The 27,380-nt window shown below is 42.1% G+C and overlaps 1 protein-coding gene across 1 annotated transcript; it reads left to right on the top strand.

Annotated features, from left to right (window-relative positions):
• Positions 1-890: 890 nt before the first annotated feature.
• ITIH6 (inter-alpha-trypsin inhibitor heavy chain family member 6) lies at positions 891-26,414 on the top strand. Its single transcript, XM_034434102.2, has 15 exons — positions 891-1,070; positions 6,076-6,111; positions 8,113-8,267; positions 11,452-11,562; positions 12,382-12,629; positions 13,446-13,615; positions 14,681-14,797; positions 15,603-15,774; positions 16,569-18,344; positions 18,819-18,845; positions 21,169-21,198; positions 22,118-22,168; positions 22,260-22,373; positions 23,558-23,938; positions 24,345-26,414. The coding sequence occupies exons 1-15, from the start codon at positions 906-908 to the stop codon at positions 24,578-24,580; spliced, it is 3,789 nt and encodes a 1,262-aa protein (XP_034289993.2). The 5' UTR covers positions 891-905; the 3' UTR covers positions 24,581-26,414.
• Positions 26,415-27,380: the final 966 nt, after the last annotated feature.

The following is a 27,380-nucleotide window of genomic DNA, read 5'->3' as shown; positions in this document are numbered from 1 at the left end:
GTTTGTTTACTAAATGACAATGCCAGGAGTACAGATCATAGTTTACAAAGCAACTAAGGAATGTGATTGTAAGCTGCCCAGAGTTATCCTGTAGCAAGATGGGCAGCCAATAAATTTAATAAATAAATAAACAGTCTAAACCAAATACAGTACAAAGCAAGCACATGATGGCTTAGCTTTATGTGTAAAGTAGTCAGTGAGAATTTTACAAACACTGGCTGAAGAATATTAATGAGGCATCAGGACAGAAGTGAAGGAATCATTTGTAAGAAGTAAGCCGGGAGAGGATTTGAGTCCTTGAGACTTGCAAGCCAATGTGCTTGTTTATCCTACAGTTTGGGCAGTAGGAAGAGAAATATTTTTCTTTTACCACTGTGAGGGAGGTGTCTCTTCTGAGAAGTAGGAGGATTAAACCAGGACCAAAAGAAGCTAAACTGGGTAAATTCACTAAGATCCCACAACTCAGGAAATCTCTCCCTTTCTGGTTTATACAAACAAACATACACGTACATACTGAACTAGGGAATTTTCTGTTCTCGAATGAGTCCTTGGCATATTTTTGGCTTCTCCTGTCAAAGGACTGTGCAGCAGGTACACTTTGGGACCAATGCTGATAACTTTGCCATGACCTTCTCCTGTCCCCTTGCCTATCTGGGCCTATTTATGCAACATATTTGTGGATTCGTGAAGTCCTCACCAAGTGTGGAAAACAGGAGAGACACAGGCTCTTCAGAAGATTTTGTTTTCATTTCATCTTATGGAGTAGCAAGCGAAACTGGCCACCCTCCAGTCTTGGATGCATGGACAATCAAGGCTTGTATCAGGATGAATGCTACATTTATAGATCCTTTGAGGAAAAAAAAAGCCAAGAAGAAACCTGAGGTTCAAAAGTACGAAGGAAAGAGATGCCAAGGAGGCGTTCTCATCCGGAGCGCCTTCCACAAAGACGAAGCAAAACTTTCCTGCCAGCCATGGACCAGCTCCGGAGATCTCTCTTCATTCTCCTTCAGATTCTAGCACCTTTAAGCATTGTGGGACATCCTCTTCCAATACAGGTACCTTCCCATGAGGTAAGTCCAGGCAAAGGGGTGAACAAATGTAAGCCCCAAAGGATGCCTCGATGTTGCTGTGTTGTTTTTGTAGCATTTTCCCCCTATCTTTTTTTTTTTTTATGTTTAGCAAATGGAAATGGTGGTGAAGGGAATAAGATCACTGGAGGCAGCAATGCTCAATGGTTCTTCAACCACCGTGAAATCCTGAGTTTTGCTCCTAACTTTGTAGAAAGCGATGGGAACGAATGGCTGGAGAAAGGAGAAATCTAGCTGTGTTCTACCATAACTTGCCAAGGATTCTACAGTAAAGCATTGATGGGAAATAGCAGGTGGATGTCTCTTTGCAGAACTCAGAGGGCAAAGCACAGAGGAAACATTTGAGTTACAGAGAATGCTTCATGAGCACAAGGGAAAGACAGACAGCCTCTCAACAGAGTGAGGGGAGTTATGCATGATATAGGAATAATAATAAGAGCCTTTCCATTCAGCTGGATAGAGCCTTCTGAATTACTTCAAAACTTGTTTTTTTTTTCCTACCAGAAGCAAATAAATCCTTGACTTATTTAACAGGATCAAAAACATGCCACTTTTAACAAAGCCATTCCATAGCTTCAGAGATGTTTTCACTCCTGTTCTATTTCTTCTGCTGGAAAGCCTTTCACTTTAGATCTCTAATCCACCCAGGAATATTTTGTGTGAAGTTACACTCTAGGTAAGCTATGAACTGTTGAAGATGTGGCCTGTTAACTTCAATGGAACAATACCAGCCATAGAAGCAGTCTATTATGGACTGCTTGGATCCGTGATGGCAAACCTATGGTACACGTGCTAGAAGTGGCACGCAGAGCCCTCTCTGTGGGCATGCGCACCGTCACCAGCTGCTCTTCCGCGTTTTATCATGTGCATGCCGGAACCCGGAAGAGAGCAGCTGGCTGGCACGCATGCATGTGATGGAACCCGGAAGAGCAACTGGATGCTGCACGCATGTGCGCCGGCCAGCTGCTCTCTTTCAGGTTCCGGTGCTCCAGCGTGCGTACATGCGCCCACATGCTCCAGTTTCAGCACTTGGTGCTGAAAAGGTTAACCATCACTGGCTTGGATCATTCCTTATTAAACTGGACCTTCATTGTTGCTAGTAGGAAAGAAAAACCCAATTTTGCTGAGTTCCATAGCAGTCACTGCTATGATGGCTTGGTTCGGTTCCAGGTCCATGGCAGCTGCAGCTCACTGCCATCCAAAGTTTAAAGGACCCAAGCCCACAGCAGGTGCAGTCTATGAATCGCAATATTTGGGACTACTGTGAAACCATTTGAACTATGAAAAACAAAGAATATTATGAAACAGAATAGCATAGTGTTGAAAAAGATCACGTACTAATATTCTTTCATCTCATATCATTTACTTAACTTGCTTCCCTGAAAATAAGTTATAGCTGAATTCATAATTTTGTTCTGTGATTTGTTTGACATGGGTCATTAAAAACAACACAGGTGTAATAACTGTGAGAAGCACATAAGCACATGGTAAATTTTTGGATTTCTTAGTCTAGGAAAAGGAAGAAATTTATTATCCACAGTATCTCTATCATCTATCTATCTATCTATCTATCTATCTATCTATCTATCTATCTATCATCTATCATCTGTCTATCTGTCTATCTGTCTATCTGTCTATCTGTCTATCTATCTACCTATCTACCTATCTACCTATCTACCTATCATCTATCTATCTATCATCTATCTATCTATCTATCTATCTATCATCTATCTATCTACCTACCTATCTATCTATCTATCATCTATCTATCTATCTATCTATCTATCTATCTATCTATCTACCTATCTACCTATCTACCTATCTACCTATCTACCTATCATCTATCTATCTATCTATCTATCTATCTATCTATCATCTATCTATCTAGCTAGCTAGCTAGCTAGCTACCTAGCTACCTAGCTACCTAGCTACCTAGCTACCTATCATCTATCATTTGATTTCTATAGCTACCTGTCTCAGCAAATGATTCTGGGCGACTTTTGATCTTCTGATTGATCCCCTCCCCCCCAATAATTAAAGGCAAAGGATGGTTTTGGCACAATGTTCTGCATGACCCTATGTTCTAAGGAAGTGATAGGACAGAACAATCATACCACATATGTACATAGGAAAGTTTTCAAAAAAAAAGATAGTTCCCATCACTGGAAAACACTCCAGATTTCTGCATTTGTAATGAATGGATACATTTTAAATGAGGTTTTTTTTTTCATTTTTAAGACTGATTTGAGCCTTAATGGAAACTAATGCTGCTAAATGCTTTCAATATTTGTAATTCCCTCACGTCCCTGTTTACATCCAGTTCTATCTCATATGTTCCACACACAAACCCCCATTTCAGTCAAAACAAGAATGAAATGAGCGAAGCAAATGTTAATGCAATGGGAATATTTACAGAGCAATCCTATCGGAATTACCCAGAAGGGCCAGGGACATAGCTCAGTAAGAAAGCCCGTCTCTTGCATAATGAATGTCCCAAGTTCAAATCCATCCAACTCTCGGTAGGATTTTAAAATGTCCTTCTTGAACTCCTGGGCAACAGCTGCCTCACTGTGTTGGCCATATTATTATGTGTTGGCTATAGAGCACTGCACACCAGAACAACTAGACACAAGAACAGTTTTTTCACGGACGCCATCACTTTGCTAAACAAATAATTCCCTCAACACTGTCAAACTAGTTACTAAGTCTGCATTAATATTAATCTTCTCATTGTTCCTATCACCCATCTCCTCCCACTTATGACTGTATGACTGTAACCTTGTTGCTGGTATCCTTAAGATTTATATTGACTGTTTCCTAATATGATTTGATTGCTTATTTGTTCCCTATGACTATCATTAAGTGTTGTACCTTATGATTCTTGACAAATGTATCTTTTCTTTTATGTACACTGAAAGCATATGCACCAAAGACAAATTCCTTGTGTGTCCAATCACACTTGGCCAATAAAGAATTCTATACTGTTCTGTTCTATTATTATTATTTATTAAATTTAAATTAAATTAAATATGCACAAGATGATACAAGATAGGGCAGATTCCTACTTTCATCAGATAAGCTCATCACAGAAATGGTGCCAGAAATACAGAATATAATCTAACATGAGGATAATTATTACTTTCACAGAAAAATCTACAGGCCATAGACAAAGCAGAATCCTGAAGACCCCTTGCACTGAATAGATTATTTCTTTCTGAAGCATCTTGATAATGAGATATCAAATTATGATTGTCTTTTCTACTAAAGCTTTTCTACTAAAATCCACAGCTAACTAATTGGCAGTAGAGAGTTAGATGGTTTTGAATCTCTTGAATGCAATCTAATGGGAACTGGATTACTGCAGTCCATATATGCTATACGTAGCCAGACTGAAAGGTCCTTATCACAAAAATCTACACATATTTCAGCATGGTCCAGTTGACATGAATTGTGTAAGACAGTTGCAGTTTCATTGTAAACAAAAGTTAAGTGAGAGAAATACAAACGATCTCTATATAATAACATTACTATCTCTGGAAGCCATGGACTATAAATTGGCAGACTGTAATAGGAAAGAACTAACATTTTTCTTTATCTCGTTTTATTTTTCTCTTTTGGGAGGGATTAAATTCTGGCTTTCCCAATTTCTAGCCCACCATCTGGAAGTTCTCATGAAAGCATAACAAAAGCTAGACAGGAACAAAGTCATATCCAGTCTAGCATTCTGTTTTTCACAACAGCCAATGATATTCTGGCTGAAAAACATAAGACATGGAAACCCGACCGAGATCCATTACTCTCTTTATAAAATTTTCTTTTCTTTTTCTTTTGTAACAACAGGCACGTTGTTCCATGTTGGATTTAACTAGGGCTAACAGACCTTGTTTGCAAGAATTTGGAGAGCCACTAGATGTTAGCAAAGAGCTACAGCAAGCTCTTTGATGCAGGGGTGAAATGCTATTGGTCCAGTCCGATTCACCCGAACCCGTAGTAAAAAAGGCTACTAGTTTGCCGAACTGGTAGTAAAAAATATTTTTAAAAAAAGTTCCGACGATCAGCTGAGCAACGCATGATCTTCGGAACTTTTTTAAAAAAGTTTTTTAGCATTTTTTTACTACTGGTTCTCCGGTAGTAAAAAAATCCAAGTTAAATCCAACAGCTGTGCCACGCGATCGTCAGAGCCTTTTTTTTTTAACTTTTAAAAGCATTTTTTTACAACCTACCCTGTTTCCCACAAAATAAGAGATCCCCTGATAATAAGCCCAATCGGGCATTTGAGCGCATGGCAATAAGGCCAAACGCTTATTTCAGGGTTCAAAAAAATATAAGACAGGCTCTTATTTTCGGGGAAACATGGTATTTGGCGAATAGGTTGTAAAAAAATGCTTTTAAAAGTAAAAAAAAAAAGGCTCTGAAGATAGCGCGCCATAGCTGATCATCTCCCCCCGCGTGCTGTTCTACTTACCCTATGCCTCCTTTTGGTGTGCACTGCACGCGCACCTTGCATTTGGTGCATGGTGCGCACTGTGCATACACACGCATAGCACACATTTGGCATGCAGTGCGCATGCACAGCCAGTGAACCGGTAGTAAACCGGTTCAGATTTCACCACTGCTTTGATGCCACCTATAGTTGTCTGGATTTTTGCAGCCATTTTCATGATAATTAATTATCAGCCATTCTTTCAAAAGCCATTGGAACTGGCTTCTGATGCTTCTGAACATGGTTAGGGCAGCTTAGGACAGCAAAATTTTAAATTATGTCTTTATGTTCTAGAAACAACAAAAAAGAGGGGGAAAGGGAAAGAAGGAAGGAAGGATGGATGGATGGATGCTGGGTATGGTAGGAACTATCAAGAGAGAACTAAGAAGAGAAACAAAAGGGGATGTATTGGCCTCTGGAAATCACTCAGGAATATCCATTCATTTGGAATATTTCAAAGCCATATTATGTGAAAGAAAATCACTATTATGTTTTTTTCCACAGAGGTCTATACGTCAAGTGAAAGCTCCCCAAAGCAAGGTAGGCAATCTGCTGAATTACCAGTTGATTTTATTAATGATTTTTCATCACAATCTAATCTGGTAGGTAGGAGGGATTTTACTGCTGTTTCATCAAAATCTAGGGAGAGTCCTTTAGCCTGTGCTTATAAACAGGATAAAGTTGGAGCTTTACAGAGCAATCCTATACATATTCCTTTCGAAGTCCTGTTGAGATCCTGTATTGAGGCATGCTGGCCAGTAAGTAAAGCTGGGAATATAGTCTCTCAGAATATATTTACAAAATAGTTTGATACCAGGTGTGTTTGGGATTCCAAACAAGATCCAAACATCTTCCTCATCCACTGCAGACTGGTAACTTGAATGACATCAACTGGATATTATGCAGAATCCAAATTAACAAGGACTTTTTGTGAGGGGAATAGAATTGGCACATACCAGCGGTACCATTCAACCACACATTTTTTTATCTTGAGTTCAATTATTTAAACAGATGCCTAGGGCATATGCAGAGTATACATACCTGCTGCTCCCACAAAATAATTAAAGAACCACTAGACAGGTCAAATCACCTTGGCAGTTTTGGCAACACCCAGAATCACACTAACTGGGTTATTCTGGGAATACAGGGTACACGTTCCCCCAAGGAAGAGTCCAGCATTTCAGCAGGTCTTGTGCCATAGAACACAAGGTTTCCTTCCATCTTATTTTTTTGGCCCTGGTCAGGCTGGTGGGCAGTAGGATGCTTGGCCTAGTATCTACAACTAATCAGATTTAGAAGTTACGTTCTATGTTGCACAGCCTGGGCAGTGAGTTCTAAAAGAGATTTGCTTTTTCCATCCATTCTTTCTCTGGCTCTTTTTCTTGGAGGATTTAGGTGGCCAAAATGGCTTAACTGACTGGGATTACACAGATTCCCTTCATACAACCAAGCAGGGTAACTTTAACTCTGTGCTTATCCCACAATGCACAAGCATTGCTGTCATTGACCCAATTAAGCATGTTGTGGGAGCAGAGCATATGTGTGTGAATGTTCCTTTGTTTAAGTGGATTTCTCGAGAGGATATGAAAGAATGAAGAAAATAGGAAATCATTACGGGAATCTTTCCCTCCAAGTTTATGAAAACTTAACTGTTCAATCTGTGAGTATCCAATTTTGAAAGTGAACTTGATCATCAGTAGTCAATTCATATATTAATCAGTCTATTTTCACCACAATTCTAGGTGCTTTCTTCATCCACACTACATGCATTTATTTATTAGTAACATTTATATAGTTGCTCATTTTATACCAAACTCTGGGTGTCTTCCAATCAAGAATTAAACCAATATCAGTAATAAAATGATATAAATAAAACCATAATAGAACTATTCAAACCATAAACATTAAAAACAAAAACCAAGTTACGCTTCCAACATGCAGTCACCTCATCCTATCCTAGCATCTGGGCTTAAAACCAGGACTTCAGGGCTTTTTGGAAGGCTAGGAAAGTAGAGGCCTGCTCAGGGGCCAGAGTGTTCCATTGGGCAGGGGTCTCCAACCTTGGCAACTTTAAGACTTGTGGACTTCAACTCTCAGAGTTCCTCAGCCAGCTTTGCTGGCTGAGGAACTCTGGAAGTTGAAGTCCACAAGTCTTAAAGTTGCCAAGGTTGGTGACCCCTGCCGTAGGGCATAGGACAGCTACAAAAAAGGCACCTTTCCTAGCTTCCATAAGGTGACAATGTTTAAGGGAAGGAACTAGGAATGTGATTCCTATCTAATCTGGTAGTACTAGTAGATGTTCTTAGGGAAAGATGGTTCCACAGGTAACCTGGTATTTCAGGGTACTGCTGTATTCAGTGGAATTGGGACTCCACATATAAACAGTCTGAGGGGCCTTCCTTGTTTGAATCATTCTTAGAGTTTCTGCGATTCTCCACCTAGTCTTCAAAATGATTTAGAGAATTCTCTCAGGTTTCATGCTGAAGGCTGAATGGATGCTTTGGACCATTTTCTGACCAACTTTATCGTTTCTCTCCTCAGCTCATCATTTCCAGTTTCTTTGTGCGTGCGACGATTGTGTCCCGTTATGCCTCCACACGAGTGTGGATTTCCATGAGTAACCCTCATCCTGAAGCCAAAGAAGCTACCTTTGACTTGGATCTGCCCCGTTCTGCCTTCATCTCCAACTTTACTATGTGAGTCTAGGCCAGGGAAAGACATCAGTATATTCTTTGAATGGAGATGCTCTTTGTTTGAATTACTTGACAACTTTTACCATTCAGAAGAAGGCAATGCTGTGTTAGATGAACAAATAGTGAACGATCTTTATATGTTGAATAGATTCAGCCAAGGCCCATTCAGTGGACATTTTTATTAATGTTCTGTACAGAACATAATCTGCAGAAAAAATAACCTCTACTGCAAATAGAACATACATTGAATACACTGCTGTTCCAGTGAATCTTGCATGAATTATTGTTCAGGGAGTTACAGTGAGGAATAAACCTATTATATTTGGATGGTTAAAAAAAAAACTCTGATAGATGGGAGCAAAGAGTGAGCTCTGTAGACATATTTTTGTAACCTACTGATTATCCATAATTTTGCAGCTCATGCATGGCAGTCCTAATGAGCAATCTCTTGCAAAAAAAATTGCTAAAAACTAAAAGAAGAGGGGGGACGGTGGTAGCAGTAGGAGCCATGACAATTATAGTTGTATAAATAAGCAGTCAGTTGATTGGCAGATAGTAAAGCTTACTGTTCACAACAAGATAGCAAGCAGTATCACCCGTTACCATCTGCAGATGAAACTGGGCTAAAACTTGGCAAATTGAGCAGAAGCCTCCACCAAAAGGGTTTGTATGCGAATAAAAATGAACAGCTTCAAAGTCCTACAACTGGGACTGTTTAGGAACAGCTCTTTTTTTTTTTTAAATTTGATTTATATGCCTCCCTTCTCCAGAGACTCAGGGCGGCTTACAATGTGTTAAGCAATAGCCTTCATACTTTTGTATATTTATACAAAGTCAGCTTATTACCCCCACAAACTGGGTCCTCATTTCACCTACCTTAGAAAGGATGGAAGGCTGAGTCAACCTTGAGCCTTGGAGAGATTCGAACCAGCAGAAATTGCAGGCAGCTGTGTTAATGACAGGGTGCACTAAGCCCCTGTACTATCAAGGCTCTTAAGCAACCACCTGTGTAGTTGGTGACTTATCTCTCCCTCTGGAAGAGGTAAGAGTTTACAATGCCAGGCAACAATTGAACATGTTACTTGCATGGTTAATTAGAGGGGAGAAATCAAAATCTGGTAGATGCAGTGTTGTGATCAAAGCCCCAGCTCTCCATATACAGTGAAGTCACACATGGGTGTGACTTCACTGCTTAGAGGAAAGAGATGGACTCCTATTACAATGCTACATCTGCTATCTTGCAGGCGTTGAGCCGTTCCATGGATGGCACTGGTAATACAGATAGTCGTTGACTTACCAACATTCATTTAGTGACTGTTCAAAGTTACAATGGTATTGAAAAAGTGACTTATGACAATTTTTTGGACTTACGACCGGTGGTGGGTTGCCACCGGTTCGGACCGGTTTGCAAGAACTGGTAGTAGAACCGGTGGGAAGCCCCACCCACCGCCCTGGATGTTGTCATCGGCGATCTGCGCATGCGTGCGTGATCCCGTTGCGAACCGGTAGTAAAGGTAAGTAGAACCCACCCCTGCTTATGACCATTGTGGCATCCCCATGGTCACATGATCAAAATTCGAATACTTGGCAACTGACTCATATTTATGACGGTTGCAGTGTCCTGGGGTTATCTGGTCAGCTTTTGCGACCTTCTGACAAGGGAAGTCAATGTGGAAGCCAGGTTCATTTAACAATGGCGTTAATAACTTAATAACTGCAGTGATTCACTGAACAACTGGGGCAAGAAAGGTCGTAAAATGCAGCAAAACTCATTTAACAACTGTCTCGCTTAGCAACAGGACTTGATTGTGGTTGTAAATCGAGGACTACCTATAATCTAACATCGCAACACAGTATCAAGGGCAGAGCTTGCATTGTAATGTCATGATCTGTAGAGATTCTCAATCATCCAGGTTATGGATGGGGACTCCCATTCCCCACTATCTTGTCAGAGCTGAAGAAGCTTCTTGGATGAGAAGCGAAATGTCTTCAAAAGAAAAAACAAGAAAGTCCAGTTGCCTCCTGAAAAAGCACCTTTGGGACATAATGTCATGATACGCATGTCATCATTTAGCCTCATTGTAGTTAGGAATGGATTCCTGTGATTATTATATACACTCTCTACTGTACATAGACTATTTTAGACACCAATTCAAAATCATATTGAATCTGGAAGGAGCAGGGAATGCACATGTACATTCGTTCATGTGTAGGTGCATCAATCAGGCTGAGGACAATATATTTATACGTATATTTAAAGAATTGACCAAAAAAACCCAAGAAGGGCAAAGGTTTTGGTAGAAATGGCAAAGTTGCTTGGTGCCATTTTTTACTCTTCTGAGTACCCATTAGGAAGATAGGCACAGCTTGTTCCTGAGGCTTTGGAAAGTTTGTTTTCCTTCACTACCTTGGCAAGCAAGACTGATTCCTAACCACAATAGATGGATTTGCAGTGGGGGTGGGAGGGGGAATGGAGGCTGCTAGGATTGGGCTACAAAATCCAGATGACTATGAGGTGCTAAATACCATTTTGTGGTCCAAAAATCCATATCCTTTATCCTAACATATTGGAAACTCAGTGTCATTTTTATTCCAAAGTTAAAAAAAAAAAATCCTCTTAGCATTTCATTTAAACTCACAAAGTTGGGGTGCTGCTATTTGCGGAGGGGGAGGGTTACCAGCAGTAAGTCTGCCCTATTATTGCAGGTCCCCGTCCATGTGACGGTTTTGTACGGACACCCACTTTTGTCTCATCATTATAAAAACATGTGCTCCAGCAATGCATTTGGGCTTTGCGGTTGAATCTTGAAGATATCCAGGAACATGCCGTGAAACTCATTTTCCCTGCTTCCAAAATAACCCTTCCTGCCTTTGCTTCCTCTTCCAAGCTGAAATCTAAAATGGCATCACCTCTCTGCTCTTTAAAGCATTAGAGACCAGGGCTGGTCCCGGAAGCTACTAAAAATGGATGCCAGGTCTCTGGTCCCAAAGGGAGGCGTTTTTAAGAAACTAGAGCAAGCAGAGGCAGAAGGCAACAGCAATGTGGGCATCCTGGTTGTAGTTATAATAATAATAAAAAAAGCTATAACTTAAAAAAAAATATTTCTTGTGATGTTCTCTGTGTTCAGGGCCAAAGTGGAAAGGAGATTTGATGGCAGATGTTTCTTGTTCTGTTCCAATGCACTAGAACCATGAATGAGAAGATCTATGTGGCTGAAGTGAAGGAAAAGCACCAAGCTAAGAAGATGTATGAGGAAGCCCGCAGGCAGGGAAGGACAGCAGCTCATGTGGGCACCAAGTAAGAGCCTCACGAAGAATTCGGCCTCTTCTTGTCTCAGACCTTCCTCCAGAGATAGCCACTAAGATGGGGTGGAAATTGGATGGGATGGAGGGAAAATTCTATGAACGGGAAGATTGGCAGCTTTGTCACAGGCAGAGGGATGGTGTGGAATGAGTTGCTCTGCTAGCTGTTGTGGCACATCAGCGGCCTGTGCAGCTAGTAGCTGATTCCAACAGCGAGGAGGCTGGTGTGGTGCTGCGCCAGCAGCCTGTGCAGCTGGCACTTGAGTGAGACAATGAGGAGGCTGGAGAAGATGTGGTGCCAGAGGCGGGGATTCAGCCAGGGCCTTCAGAACTTCCAGAAGCTCCTATAAGTGAAGAGGAAGAAGAGGAGGAGCCTTTTCTCGATGCATGGGCGCGCACAGCTGCCAAAAGGCAGGAGTGGCTCCTCAGGAGGAGGTCTCCTCGAGAGTAAGGCTTGGGGCTAATTGGCTACTCCCTTAGCTTATTTAAGGAAGGACAGCGACTGAGGCAATTTTCAGGGAACAACTTTGTTCACTCTCCTTCGTCTTGATCTTAGTTCTCTTATCAACTTCCTGCAAATTGCTTCTGGGCTTTCTGCCAATCATAATAAGATTACAATTATTTATTCTTTGGATTCTTGTAGGCTGTTAAAAAAGTTAATTAACAGCCTTTGTTTGAAAAAGACTGATTAAATTTAAGAAATTAAGGTTTGTACAGACTTTGTGTGTGCTGCGTTCTTTGGGGTCCGTAGCTGGGGCAGAACACCAGCTGGCAAACAGCATCATACAGAACAACATGTTTCATTATTTCTTAGGGATCGAGAAATAGAAAAATTCAGAATGTCCACCAGTGTGGAAGCAGGAGGAAAGGTGGCCTTTGAGCTGACCTATGAAGAATTGCTTCAGCGTCATTTGGGGAAGTATCAGCAAGCTATCAGCATCCGTCCCCAGCAGTTGGTGAAGAACCTCACAGTAGAAGTGAGCATCTCTGAGAGAACTGGCATCGACCATGTCCAGGTCTTGCCCCTTCGCATAACTCGACTGATGACCAATACTCTTCAAGGTATGAGTTCATCCTTCTCCTCAGATAAGTGGAGCTGTGGTCCAGAATCACAAAGAAATATACTTGCATTTCAATTTTGAAGAGCAGCAAAGTTTCACAATAGGCGGTCCTTCAAAAGCTAAGCAGCTTTGGATCAGGAAAATCCCAGGCTTATGGGTTAAACTAAGAAAAGTTAAAAATTATCCTGAAGAAGGGAAGAGAGTGGCAAGCTATTCTGTATTATTACAGAGAAAGTTACATGGGATTGTTGTTCATACAGTCATCAGGAGTTTAGCACTCTCTTAGCTTAATGTCTTGCTTTCAATGACTCTGCTGTGGCTCAGTGCAGTCCCTTCTCTTATGGATACCTACCCAAGTTTAGATAAAGATTTGATTACCTACCAGTTTACAAAGCCTCCTAACTCCATTCATAATAACTTTAGCATTCACTTTAGTTACAACATTTGAACCTCATCTGTGTTGCTTAAGTTTTTACGTCCCCATCTCCTCATTTGGAAGGATCTCAGGAAGTAAACAGGCATCCCTGAGAGTCTACGTTCTGCTCAAGTGTCATGAGAAGGGGGGGTGGTATCTGTAATCCTGGCTGCTGTCCTATGATTCCCCAAGACTTGGGGAACCATCCACACATGCCCGTGTCTTGCGTGACTTCTCTCTTGATTCAATGAGTAGCTGTAGAAGGTCTGAAGTGACTTGAGTGAAAAGCCTTGAAGTGAAATGACACCAAGGCAGGCCAAGTCACCTCTACATCAATTAATTCCTGCATGATCTGAGGCAACCCTTGACCCCACTAATAAATCTGCTGTTCTGTCTTCTCAGGTGAAGCCGAAATGCCACCATCAACACGAGTCGAAAAAGGACGGCAGTGCGCTTGGATTGTCTTCACCCCAACCCTCCGAGAACAGGAAGCCTTCTCCAGCTTGGGAATCGTGGGTGATTTTGTGGTGCAGTATGATGTGGCCATGCCAGATGTTGCAGGAGACGTACAGGTTAGGGGAGAGGCTACACGAGCATATAATAAATGGAAAATTATAGAATTATAGAATAAATAGAATAAAAGGAACACGCTGGGTATCAAGATTGTCTTAAAAAGTGGAAGCAAGATAGGATGATATAGAGCAATCCAAGAAAAGTGTTGTGGGAACATAAGAACTGCCCCACTGGAGCAAACTCTGCATCCATTTAGACCAATGTTCCTGAATCAAATACTTGGAAGCTCAGAGGTAGGTAGAATAAAGTTCTTTTCCAATAAAAAAGGAAAGCTGCAATCTGTAGAAAAAATATATCATCTCTATATAAATCTGGATGGAGACCCCGAGAGCTGTATGTAGACTTTGAAACTTTTTTTTTCTCCTGATACTCACCAATGTCAAACCACTGAACTCTGGCAACAAAAATCACTGAATATTGGTGGTGTGATTTCTTTTTGGCACAATCAAAGAGAGGCAGAGGAAGGATCAAATGAGTTAGCTGTTAGGATTAGAAACCTGATTTTCTTCCCTCCACCCCCCCAAAGATTACATTCTTGAAAGGCTCTACTGGATACCAAAGTCTATAGCTGAATATGTACAAGGGTGTATTTGCAGTTGTGGATATTCAGAGTACAATATTGTGGTTAATATCGAACTGCATATAAGGAAATCTACAATTTAGTTATTGCATATAGTACTATAGAGAATTGAGAACAATGTTTAAGACACACTAAGGACAACTGAGGGTGTGTGTATATGAGAAAGGCCAGTCAAATAAATGAATAACAACTGAACAGAGAGGCGTATAAGATAGAAATGGATGTTTTGCTTTGAGCTGTATAAATTTATAGCCAAATGTGGATTGACAAAAATTATGACCCTTTAAATCAGTTTTTCCAGTCATGGCATCTCCAATGCCTGTAACCTCCGATGTACCAGGAGGACCCAACTTTGCCTAATTTATTGGCCAAAGATGTTCCTTTGTTTCAGCAAATCCTGCCTGTCCTGTCCAGTGCCACCCCACCAGCAAGGACATCTTCCCTGTCATTTCTACACTTTGGTATCTTTTTATTTCTCTCGCAGATCTACAATGGCTACTTTGCTCACTACTTTGCCCCGAGGGGGATGCCCCTTTTGCAGAAGGATGTGGTCTTTGTTATTGACATCAGTGGCTCCATGTATGGCACCAAGCTGAAACAGGTGAGCAGCCCCAAGTTGCCCAGAGGCTGGCAAATGAAGGATGAGGAGAGAATAGAGAGAGAATTAAGAAAGAGGGAGTAGATACAAGGGGTCCTCAAGTTACAACTGGCTGTTCAGTGACCAATCAGACTTGAATGGCGATGCCCATGGTGTGGGGAAGATTGTAGCTTGACATGTAAACGGTGAAGAAAATGAATTAACAAATGAAAAAAGTAAAACTAGATATATTATATGTTTGTAAATCTAGGAGCAAGAGAAAGGATGTGAATGAAGGTGGTCTGATCTTACGAAGGGCAGGTAGATAAAGGAGAATATCTGTAGCTCAGGGTTGAAATGAGGGGTCCTTGGTGCTCTATGAGCTTGCTTGTTTTCTTGCCAACGTTTCATTAACCAAACTAGGTGACATCATCAGTACTAGTCCTTAATGAAATGTCTGCAAAAAAAGCACAACAAGCTAGCTCAGAGAGCATCAAGGAAGTGCAGGTAAACATATACATTTAGGGAGGTGGGAGTTTAATTTAATAAAAGGCTAAAATGTATGTCAGAAAGTATAAATTACCATCATTTAGCTTGCTATGGATGTGAGTTGACAAAGAATATACTTAGGAAGCTTAGATAACTTGTTATTTTACATTAATTGGAATAATATCATTTCATTTGTAAACACCTAAATTAAAAAAGGGTGGAGAATGCACATTTCCATTTGCTCAATGCCAATATTGGGCATCAATTGATCTGATTCAAAGGTCAGATTTCTGCTAATAAGGCCATCCAAGTCTAGCTCTAATTTTTCTTGGTTTTACAGATCAAGAAAGCTATGCACGTCATACTAAGTGATCTTCATCAAGACGACCATTTCAACATTGTTACTTTTTCTGACACGGTGAATGTGTGGAAGCCAAGTCAATCCATCCAAGCCACCATTCAAAATATCCGGAGGGCCAAAGATTATGTCAGCAAAATGGAAGCAGATGGATGTAAGTGTTGGCCTGGAGAACTGTGAGAGACAGGGCAGGAGAGTGACGTAGAAGGCATCCTAAAAATAATTGCAAGAACAGCCATTTGTGCATGTGGAAAAATTATCAATTTTTTACAACCTTGAGTTCATCATTAAAGGTTGCTGCTAAAAATCCTTTTATAAAATCCCTTTTCTAAGGGAGACATGATAGCAGTGTTCCAATATCTCAGGGGCTGCCACAAAGAAGAGGAAGTCAAGCTATTCTCCAAAGCACCTGAGGGTAGGACAAGAAGCAATGGGTGGAAACTAATCAAGGAGAGAAGCAACTTAGAACTAAGGAGAAATTTCCTGACAGTGAGGACAATTAATCAGTGGAACAACTTGCCTCCAGAAGTTGTAAATGCTCCAACACTGGAAGTTTTTAAAAAGTAATTGGACAACCATTTGTCTGAAATGGTTTAGGATTTCCTGCCTAAGCAGGGAGTTGGACTTGAAGATCTCCAAGGTCCCTTCCAATTCTGTTATTCTAAAATTTGATTGTTCTCCAGGAAGATCAGACCCAGGAACTTCTATTTATAGCTACCTGGATCAATCCATGCATTTAGTCTAGGGAGGGGTGGGGGGAGACCTGTGTGTGTCTAGATATTGCTAATATTGCTGTGGGCTAGGGCTATCAGCCTGATCAATAAGAGACTGCCTGACAGTTGCAGTTCAAAGGTATCTGAAGAAACTGAGGAAGTTCTCATCCTAATATGGCCAAAACCTTTCTTCAGAGGTGTCTTTGTTTCTGAGTCTCTCATTTCCTACTCTTAGGGACTGACATCAATGCAGCATTGCTTGCAGCTGCCTCCATCTTCAATCAGACTTCTTCAGTGGATGGAAAGGTGGAGAAGGAGCCAAGAATCCCACTGGTCATCTTCCTGACCGACGGTGAACCCACTTCAGGAGTAACAGCCGGCAGTCGCATTCTGACCAACGCTCAGAAGGCTCTGAAGGGCACCATCTCGCTCTTTGGTCTGGCCTTTGGAGATGATGCTGATTATGGGCTGCTGAGACGACTCTCGCTAGAGAACCGTGGGGTGGCCCGGCGTATCTACGAGGATGCTGATGCTACTTTGCAGCTCAAGGGTTTCTATGATGAAATTGCCAGCCCTCTGCTGTATGATGTGGAGCTGTCCTATCTTGATGGGGTTGCAGAAGGCCTCACACAGAACCTCTTCCCCAATTATTTCCAGGGTTCTGAGCTGGTTGTGGTTGGCCGAGTGAAGCCAGGAGCACCAAAACTGCAGGTGCGCACCACAGGGCAAGGCCAGGAAGGCCCATTGAACCTGGAAAATGACATTTCAACCAATACCACTGAAGCCGCTCCATTTGGCTGCCTTGGTGAGATCAACAAGATCAGTCACTTTGTACAAAGGCTCTGGGCCTACTTCACCATTCAAGATCTGCTACAGGCCCGGTTCCGAGCCAATGACACCACTGCCCGGCGTCTCCTGACAGAAAAAGCTACCAATTTGTCAATCAAATACAACTTTGTCACCCCTGTCACCTCATTGGTAGTGGTGAGGCCAGAAGAAGCCAGAGATAGAAACCAGCCTGTGAAAACCACAATTCCTCCAGGGGTGACTAGAGCACTAAAAGCCTCTCCTCAAGCATTGGCTGTATCTGTTTTGCCCAGACTTTCTAAGGCAGCTAAATCTGTTCTTGGAGTTACTGATGCCCCTGCAATAACAAAAGCTTTCAAGGAAATGACGGGGACAGGAACTGTTCCAGTGACAGCACCTAGGCTCTTTAAAGCAGCCAGAGCCACATCTTCATCAGTTACCACTATGTCTACCATCACCACTCCACCTGTCTATCCCACCATAGTACCTACTGCCACCACCCACCCCAAATCAGCTAAAGTCACAATGATTCTGGGGAGAACGACCATCTCTTGGATTCCCTTAGCGAGCAATAGATCTACTAAACCCCCAAGAGCTACCACCACTCTTAAGTCAACCAGGTTGCCTGTAACCCTCCCCAAGATCAGTCCCAACAGAGCAGCGAGACTCAAACCCACTGTTCAGCCACATCCTGCACTGGAGACCAGAGGAACAGCCATGACAAAGATTGTGGCAAGGGTCCCCAACACTGTGGTCAAGGCACCGACTGCTTTGTATCCTTCTGCTAGCCCAAAGATTCTAGAGAGCAACTCCAGTCATTGGGAACAGCCCAAGATGACCCCATGGCCAGTCACTGAGTACCACCCGTATACCAAGTGGCAAGCGAGTACTGCCAGGATGGAGACAGGGAAACTTCCCAGGAGCAAGACAGACACCAAGGATGGGGTAACCTCAAAGTTGCACATTGATAGGTCCCAGGAGAAGAGCACAGTCTCTTGGGCCACATCCCTCACCACTCAGGCAGCAGAATTAAAGGGAGCAGCCAGTCCGGTTCCTGACACCGCCACACCTGCCTCTGACATCAGCCTCCTCCTGCTGCCTGGGGAGTCTGAATTACACTCAACCACCATCCAGAACACAGAATATGTGGAGTCCTTGAATCCTCCAGCTCTATACAGCTTTTTGATACCCAGCGGACTTGGAGGTAAGTGCAAAGGAACCCGGGGCAGTGCTGGGGTTTGGGGCCTTTTCCTCCTAAGCCACTTATGTGCCCTCCTCTCTCTTCACTTACATCTGAGGAGAGTGTTTAACTGCATGGGGTTTTAGTCCATCTCTGTTGTTGCTGCTGCTGATCTCCCAAGCGATGAGAGAACTGCAACAAAGGTGAATTGCGCCTAGCAGATTAAGAACTCATCTTGGTTATTAATCTGTAAATTTGACGAATCTCCAGTTCTGCTAGCCATGTGGGGGAGCCTAATTCATGCCCCCTTTTATGTGTGGTACTCCAGCCCTGCCTCCTTATTCCCAAGATCAACTGTCCTCTCCCCTTTCTTCCCATTAATCTGTGTATTTTATGCCCCCGGCCATGCATGTAACGCTCTGGAATTGTTCTAGATCCTCTTTGATGACTGGATGTTGTGTTATCTATGTGTTCAATTCTTATTTCTCTCCTTCTCAGAAAACTTGGATTATGGAGACTATCCAGGTAATTCTTCCATCACAGAGACTGACTTTGGGGACATGGCCTAGTGAGCTCATGCTATTTCCTATCTTTAAAGATCTTCCCAGATGTTCGTCTTGGAGAGCACATTTATTAAGCCCACATTAAACCACACATATGCTGCAATGTACGGAATGTGTTCCAGTTCAGATTTCTGATTTGTTCTATTCCTTTCTCTTGCGGTTTTTCATTTCCTTCATGGCACTGAGTAGTCATAAAATGATTAGAAGTGCACTACGGTCCTAGTTCCAGCCACATTCTTAACTGTGTGATAGCGTATTGTGTCTTCTCCTTAGAATGTTTTCTTCTCCTCTCCCAAAGACTTTATTGTTTACAGCCTCTGGAATTCCCCTGAGCCTACTGATCCCTACCAAGTGTGTAACGTGAAACCAATGACAAGGACTCAGGTCCAGAAAATGAGTTTTCTTTAACAAAGAGAACCACCCCTGATCATTCAATGTTCTTAAGGGGTGGAATGCCTGATTGTTCAGTGACTCATTTAACACTCATCACAAAAGAACAAAGAACAAACAAATGGCTGAAAAACAAAGGACAAATGAGAACATGGATTTGCATAAAATATCCATATACTAATCTACACGTAGGCATGGAAATGTTAAAATTCTTGCGGTGTGAAATACAAATTCATATCTATATTTTTACATCGGGCATGAATTTAGTCCTCTAAGAGAGTAGAAGTTGGAAACTGAATTTAGAAAAGGCCTGAATTCTCTACACCTAATTTCTCATCTGTCACAACTCCCAGTAGCCTTTCTCAGCCTGACCAGTGCTACCCTACCATCTGGTGACATTATCAACACCTGGAGTGCCAAATTCTGGGTACCCAGGTTTAAAGATATTCCCTTTACTTCAAAGCCTTGTCTACCTTCATCCCTTCTTCTTTCAAGGTGGGCCTGAATGCTCCTCCCATTCTTTGTCTGCATAAAGCGCTTTATGGAGGACAAGGCATCTTAACACTTTCATTGCAAAGCATACTGAGGATGGGGAAAAAATCCAGGAAGTCCATGTATGGCTGATTCACAATCTGCATCAAATCCATAAATCAGGAGGGTCTCCTCTTTTTAATTAGGTTTTGGAAAAGAGAAATGGAGTGTCCTTTATAAAGCAAGATTCATGGCCATTGAAGATGGGAGACTAAGTGTATTGGCAACCATGATGAAGCTATGGTTTTGTTACTTTAAAAAGTAAATATGGGATGGAATTGAGATGGACAGTACTATAGTATTATATGTTGAAGGGGGATGCAAGTTTTCTTTGCTAGCAACTATTGCTACAAAACTCTAAAGTTGCTCATGATAAAGTGAAAACAAGGCATACTTTGCTAAATTCTTTAAACAGAATAAAGCTTAACTTTCAGAGCAGATAGAATTTGTGGTCTGGCCAATGAGAGCTGGTGTCTTTTGAAGAGCACTTTGAATAAGTAAGCATTACCTATGTGTAGGGATGCGGTGGCTCAGTAGCTAAGACGGTGAGCTTGTCGATCAAAAGATAGGCAGTTCAGGAGTTCGAATCCCTTGTGCTGCGTAACAGAGTGTGCTCCCGTTACTTGTCCCAGCTTCTGACAACCTAGCAGTTCGAAAGCATGTAAAAATGCAAGTAGAAAAATAGGGACCACTTTTGGTGGGAAGGTATCAGCATTCCGTGCGCCTTTGGCTTTTAGTTATGCCGGCCTCATGACCACGGAGACGTCTTCGGACAGTGCTGGCTCTTCGGCTTTGAAACGGAGATGAGCACCGCCCCCTAGAGTCGGGAACGACAAGCACATATGTGCAAGGGGAACCTTTACCCTTTACCTTTACCTACATGTCAATGACTCTCTTCAGTTAAATGGCTCACTTTCCTTTGCATTGATGATGCTAACCAAACTCACTGAACACTAAGAACCAACAGTTCAATCCTAAACCACATATATTCTTTCCAATGGAACCACACAGAGGCAACAAATTCTTCAAATGGGAGAAATGTGCACAAACCTCTATCAAAGAATAATTATTCTTTCTGCCTGAATGCCTACAACAATCTGTTTGTCCATCAGTGAAAGATACAGAAGCCTTATCAAGAGGCAACTGGACTTCCTTGTTTTTCTTTGAAGATGTTTCGCTTCTCATCCAAGAAGCTTCTTCAGCTCTGACTGGATGGTGGGGAATGGAAGGATTTATACTCCTTGCAGACAAAGGAAATATTTGCCATGAAGTAGGGATGGTGAGGGGGGGCAGTGCAGGATTGCTTCTGAGAGAATCTTGCGAGTATGAAAATACTCTGAAAATTAACTCTCTTTTTTCTGCAGATTTTTTTGAAGAATCGGACAGTGAATCAGGTATTTTCCTGGACAATTAGCACTTGTCAAACAATTTCCTGGTGGGTGAATTGAGGGAGGTTTGCGCTTTTAGAAGCATGAAGAAAGGGAACAGATGCAGAACATGGCTTCCAGGATATTTCCTCTCTCCATTACCTGGAGTAGTATATTTTTATTTCTTTCCACATGTGCTCGTCTGGGTGTCTGTACTGAGAAGCCGAATATATGTTCTTATCTGAATCACATGACCAGGAGGAGGGGGCTTAGAATAGAGCAATCAGCTTTATTCAAATGCATTGCCCACCTTCAAATGCACTGGAGAAAAACTTCCAGATTTTTTGGTGGGGGTGTGTCTGTCAGTCCTCAGCCAGATGCAACTCAGTTTTGAAGTTGATAATTATTTTGCCAGCTTCTTCCTCCCAAGCCAATTTTGATCCCATTCTGTTCAGTTCTCACAAAGCTTTCCTGCTGATGGGCCACAGTCTTGAATCCCTTTACATAATTTCTTTGCAACATGTTAGGTTAGGGGGAAAAAATGAAAAGTCATATCCTATAAGTAAGTAAGTCAATGCGTATTAGTGCATAATCAGTGGAACAACTCGCCTCCGGAAGTTGCGAGTGCTTCAACACTGGAGGTTTTTAAGAGATTTGGTATAGGGTCTCCTGCTTAAGCAGGGGGTTAGTCTAGAAGACCTCCAAGGTCCCTTCCAACTCTGTTATTCTATTATTATTATTTGTAGGTGTGTGTGTGTCCCTCTCCCTGGTTTATGTTAAAACTCACTGGATAACTTTTCAAAAGATAGAGCCTATTGGAACTAGAAGAGATTGAAATTGAGACTGAATTGAGATTGATTGGCGGGTAATAGAATGGGGCTTGGTGTACCCATAAACAGAAATATTTCTCTAATGTGCAGTGGATTTCATCTTTCTCTCTTTTCAGACTCCCTGGGAGCGTCACCCAAGTCTGGCCTCTTCACTTTCTCCTCTTGGGGTAACAACCCATTCCTAGCTATGAAGAATTCACAGGGTCCCCGGGTTTTTAAACGTCTTGTTAATGGACACCCTTTGCTTCTTCCTTGCAGTGGATGGAGACCCTCACTTTGTAATAAAGTTGCCACATTCACTGGGGAATCTATGCTTCACCCTGGATGGTCGCTCAGGAGATATCCTGCGGCTGGTGAGCGACCCTGCCACAGGTAAGAGCTGTGATTAGAACCTGCCCCAGACAATCCCAGAGGGCTAAAGGTGAAGACAGGTGGGACCATAAGCTTGTTTTCAGGAACAACGTCTGGTGCTTGTGATCACCAGTATCAGTAGCTGATACCGACAGTGAGGAGGCTGGTGTGATGCTGCGCCAGCAGCCTGTGCACTCGAGTCAGACAATGAGGAGGCTGGAGAAGATGTGGTGCCAGATGCGGGGATTGAGCCAGGGCCTTCAGAACCTCCAGAAGCTCCCATAAGTGAAGAGGAAGAAGAAGAGGAGCCTCTTCTCGATGCATGGGCACACAGAGCTGCCAAAAGGCAGGAGTGGCTCCTCAGGAGGAGGTCTCCTCGAGAGTAAGGCTTGGGGCTAATTGGCCACTCCACTAGCCTATTTAAGGAAGGATGACAACTGAGGCAATTTGCAGGAGAGTGAACTTTGTTCACTCTCCTTCGCGTCTGGATCTTAGTTCTCTTATCAGTTTCCTGCAAATTGCTTCTGGGCTTTCTGCCAACCATAGTAAGATTACAATTATTTATTCTTTGGATTCTTGTAGGCTGTTAAGAAAGTTAATTAACAACCTTTGTTTGAAAAAGACTGATTTAATTTAGTAAACTAAGGTTTGTACAGACTTTGTATGTGCTGCATTTTTTGGGGTCCATAGCTGGGACAGAACAGTCAAACAACAAAATTACAGTGTGAAAAGTATCAGAATAACAGAACTAAATAACAGAACAACAGAGTTGGAAGGGATCTGGGAGGTCTTCTGGTCCAACCCCCTGCTCAAGCAGGCAAGTTGAGGCAACTCTATAATATTTCGGATAAATGGTTGTCCAATTTCCTTAAAAACTTTCATTGTTGGCACTCCATAACTTCTGGAGGCAGGTTTTTCCACCGATTAATTGTTCTGTCAGGAAAACTTCCATTTAAAAGGACCAAGTGCTTCTGAGCATTATTCTTCTGTAAAATGAAGCAGCTTTAAATATTTTAATGATAGGAAGAATTAAATAAAGGCAGCTGGGTTGAAGGCACCTAGGGGAGCTTTTTGAGACAGGAGAGGCAGAGAGAGGATGTTCAGCAGAGAGGGTGGAAGAACAGCAACAGTGGATCTGCTTCCATTTTGTTGAGGGGGCCAAGGGGGAAAGGAAGAGACTGATGGTTGCCTTTCTTTGCCTTCAGGTTTGTCTGTTAATGGACACCTAATGGGAGCCCCTTCAAGGCCAGGCCATGAAGAACGTCCCCGCACCTATTTGGATGTCATCACCATAGTAGTGGAGCACTCACATGCCAGCTATGTGATTAATATAACCCAGAAGGGCGTGACACTATATGGCGAGGAAGTGCTGGTCTTGCCCTTAACTCAGCGGGCCACAATCAGTAAGCCCCCTCTGGCCATTTCCATGTGGCCCGAGGCCAATATCACTGTCCAGATTGGGTCCACGGTTGAATTTCTTGTTCTGCTTCATCACTATAGCCAACCCACAGTCCTGCAGTTGGATCATCTTGGCTTCTATATTGTCAAGGGCCAAGGCCTATCAGCATCAGCAGGTGGCTTGCTAGGTAAGCTGTTTTACGAAGAGAGTGACTATCATGTTTTCTAGTTCCAAGCTTTCATCTGTTTATGTTCTGCCCCGAGTTCCCTCCTTGCCAGAGTACTGTAAATGTAATGTATTCTTAAGAATCACACAAGTAATTCTAAAAAAAACAAAACCAAGATGCCAGCTGGTCCTACATATTAAAAATACAGTCCATGCTTTGTTTCCCTATGAGAGCAGGCAACTCACTGATGATACTCATAATTACAATGACATGCTGGCTGGTAACTCTGGGTATTGTAGTCTTAATAAATCTTGAGATCACCGGTGTCTTTGAAGGTATAAATAAGAGACAAATGACTTGCAACTCCTTTGTTAAATTAATGTAGTTAGATAAGTAGCTTTTGCATTGCCGTTTTTCTCTTTCCCAGGCCAGTTCCAGAATACCAACATCAGCCTTTCCCCAGATCCATCTCAAGGGGGCAAAGTTGCTTGGATGCAAAGCGATGCAAACAAAATACTACTCACTGAAGTCTCCAAGGTGCTGAAGGATTCAGTCCAGAGGGCTCACGAAGCCAAGTGCTGGCTGGTGAAGCGCAAGGATGTGGAAGAGTTGCTGGGAGCCTCCTACTGCTCCTACCTTGCCTCCAGCCTGTTGGAAATATGAGCTTCCCTCTTCCATTCTGTCTAGAAAAGCTGGACCAGCAGGCTACCAGAATACAGGACAACCTCCCTGTTTCTCCTTCACTATTTTGGTTGCCCATGATGGGGAGAAGAGGGAGAAACCCAAGTTCTTCTTCTGGACCTTTGCAGTAGGTCCTTGGAAATAGAAGAGATATCGCACTATAATCAAAGACAGACCGATTTCTCCCGGTGCTGTAGGCCCAATCTATCCCCATGCTGTACTGTGCTGATATAATGCAGAAAAGGACATTGTGCTTAGCTGCAAATATGTCTTCTGGGCAGCAGATGGAGGGATTTTGAATGTGTTTATTCCTTTTCTCTCCGAAAAGTCGAGAGATCCTTACCTTGGCTTTTCAGAATTACCACAACAGATTCCCCCCACCCACCCCAGTTCACAGCCTTAATTGGAATTGTTAAGAACAAAGAAAGGATGAGGGTTTCTGTGGGCCTCATATGCTGGAGAGTTGTTTGGGATCCACTCGAATCCTTCCATACTGTCCTTGTCTAGCTACGCTCCATGATGAAAAGCCATAGAGGCAAAGGCCAATGTGCCCTTTTCAATCAATGGAGGAATATATATCAACCACAGTGACGCATTGCAGTATTTCAGCTCAAATAAAATTGACCAAATGTGTGAGAGACACACTCCTGTTCAAAGGCACAACAGAAGGGAAATGATTTAGGCGCTGGCTCAACAAAAGAGCAGCAGCCCTGCAAATTTCTTCAAATAGCAGGAAAATACAGATGTTGCGAAGCATTGATCAGTTTGGGAGCCATTTTTCAACCTGGCTTAATATACTCTGGACTTTTTAGTTATTCAACAATCCAGTTTATGCCATATTAGCCTTTTCCTTTGGAGTGTTTTGGCTTTGGACAGGTGAACAATAGTATGAAGAGTGAGCACTCGTTGTCTTCCTTGTGGCAGGTTTTTCTGAACATGAAGCATCCTGGGGAGCAGTTGGAAAGAGCAGCCTATTCAAAATATTTCCATCACCAATAGAGAAAAATTACCAGCTTTCCTCAGTTGGATAGAGGAAAAGTTGTGGGTGGATTGCTTTTTATCATTTTAGAGTGGCCTCCACTATTTCATTTGTAGATTTAATCAGACCCCATGTAGTCAAAATTCTTACGTTCTGGAGACTAAAAGTAGAAATAGGAGGGTTGGCAGCTGGACTCGCTGCATCCTGTTCCTTGATGCGACTTGGGAGTCTTTCACAATTTTGCTCCCAGAAATCTCCCATCAATAAGGGAACTCAATTTGCTCACCTAGTGTCCTATGCAGAGAAAAGCACATGATTTTATTTTTTTTAAAAGAAGGGAATAAAAGCTACTACTGTAATGCACCTGTCAAATGTTTTTGCACTGAAAGGCTTAGCAGAAGCATATAAATTTTTAGCACGTGGCAAACTGAGATGCAGAATCAAGTAATTCACACCAGTAATCTGATGGATGTGAATCTAGCCTCTGTCCAGGGATTTTCCTTCCATCAGCCCTTGTAATCCATACAGAAAGAATCTTACATTATAGCTGAGAGCAGACAGGCTCTCTCTATTTCTCCTGCAGAAGGCTGGATGGCGTTCTTCCTGATGTTCCTGCATTATATGTATATTTCTTTTACCTATTTTGCTTGTCTGCAGTAAGAAAACCCCCTCAGTTTTGCAGCCGAGAGCCATTCCGTCCCCCCTCCCCCAATTCCTGGGGCCCTGCAACACTCAAGATTTATTGTCCTTGTAATTATTGCGGGATCAAACTCTCTTTTCATGTGTTAATGTGTATTTTACAATTCTTACAATAAAAACGAAAATTGCTGCCCGAGATATTATTGTAAACCTGCAGCTGAAGCAAATATAGGAGAGTAATTTAAGGAAAAGTAAAAAGGCAATGGCCCTTAGCTGGGAGAACGAGCCTTTCAGTTTTGCTTGATAAATAACTTTAGGGTATTAATTTTGTGCATCGAAAAATCAACAACAGACCATTAATAATGCCAATTCTGACTAAAAGGTGGCTTGTGACACTTTGCAGAGAGAAAGTCCACGTGAGATCCATGTGAGGCACACTTCATGAATAGTACCAAGGAGTGTCAGAATAAAATAATTAAATGGGCAAACATTCAATTTGGTTATTTGATGCTCTAGCAATTTAGATCACCTTTTCTTTCCCAATTGGCAAAAAAACTGCCCCCCCCTTCAAAAAAAAAAGAGGTTTGGATAGCATTCCTGAAATAATTCCCCCAGTGGTGAATCCTTTCAGCACAGCCCTCTTTAAAAGAAAAAGCTGTGCATAATAATGCCCTCACCCTTAAAAACTGTATGTAGAATGTATGCCTTGGTCAGGGTGCTGCACCCCCTGTAGTAACTCTTGTGCAAGAAACTGCTATAGCTGTATTTCAGTATCAGACTCTCCAGAACACAAATTTTGTGGGCAAGTTCTCCCAGATCCCAGTGAAAGCATTTGTTCCTAAAAGAACAGAATCAGAAAAATATATCTCAGGCATATGCTACAATAAACTGAAGGTTTTCTTTTATTCTAACCCCTGGAAAAAATTATATATATAATTTTATATAATTATATATAAATTATATATATATATAATTTTCTCCCCCTTAAACACACATTTCTAGAGTGAGGCCTAAAAAATAGAATTCAAACATTTACACAAAGCTTGCTGGAGTCTGGTGTAAAAATATGATACACAGCTGTATTCACTGAGCTGTGCTGCTGGGTAGAAACATCTTTTAAGTCTTACTTAGGGGGCATGACGCCCTCCCTGCCGCCATAGAAGG

This window comes from Pantherophis guttatus, chromosome 2 (assembly GCF_059756535.1).
Source record: "Pantherophis guttatus breed Tessera chromosome 2, ASM5975653v1, whole genome shotgun sequence".
Classification (NCBI taxonomy): Eukaryota; Metazoa; Chordata; class Lepidosauria; order Squamata; family Colubridae; genus Pantherophis; species Pantherophis guttatus.
The sequence above is the reverse complement of the archived record's forward strand: the minus strand, read 5'-3'. Positions and strand labels throughout refer to the sequence as shown.

Coding starts and splice junctions, on each gene's coding strand:
- ITIH6 (XM_034434102.2), top strand. CDS start 906: ATGCCAAGGAGGCGTTCTCATCCGGAGCGCCTTCCACAAAGACGAAGC. Junction 1,071..6,075: donor TACAGGTACCTTCCCATGAG/GTAAGTCCAGGC, acceptor TTTTTTCCACAG/AGGTCTATACGTCAAGTGAA. Junction 18,345..18,818: donor GATACCCAGCGGACTTGGAG/GTAAGTGCAAAG, acceptor TCTCCTTCTCAG/AAAACTTGGATTATGGAGAC.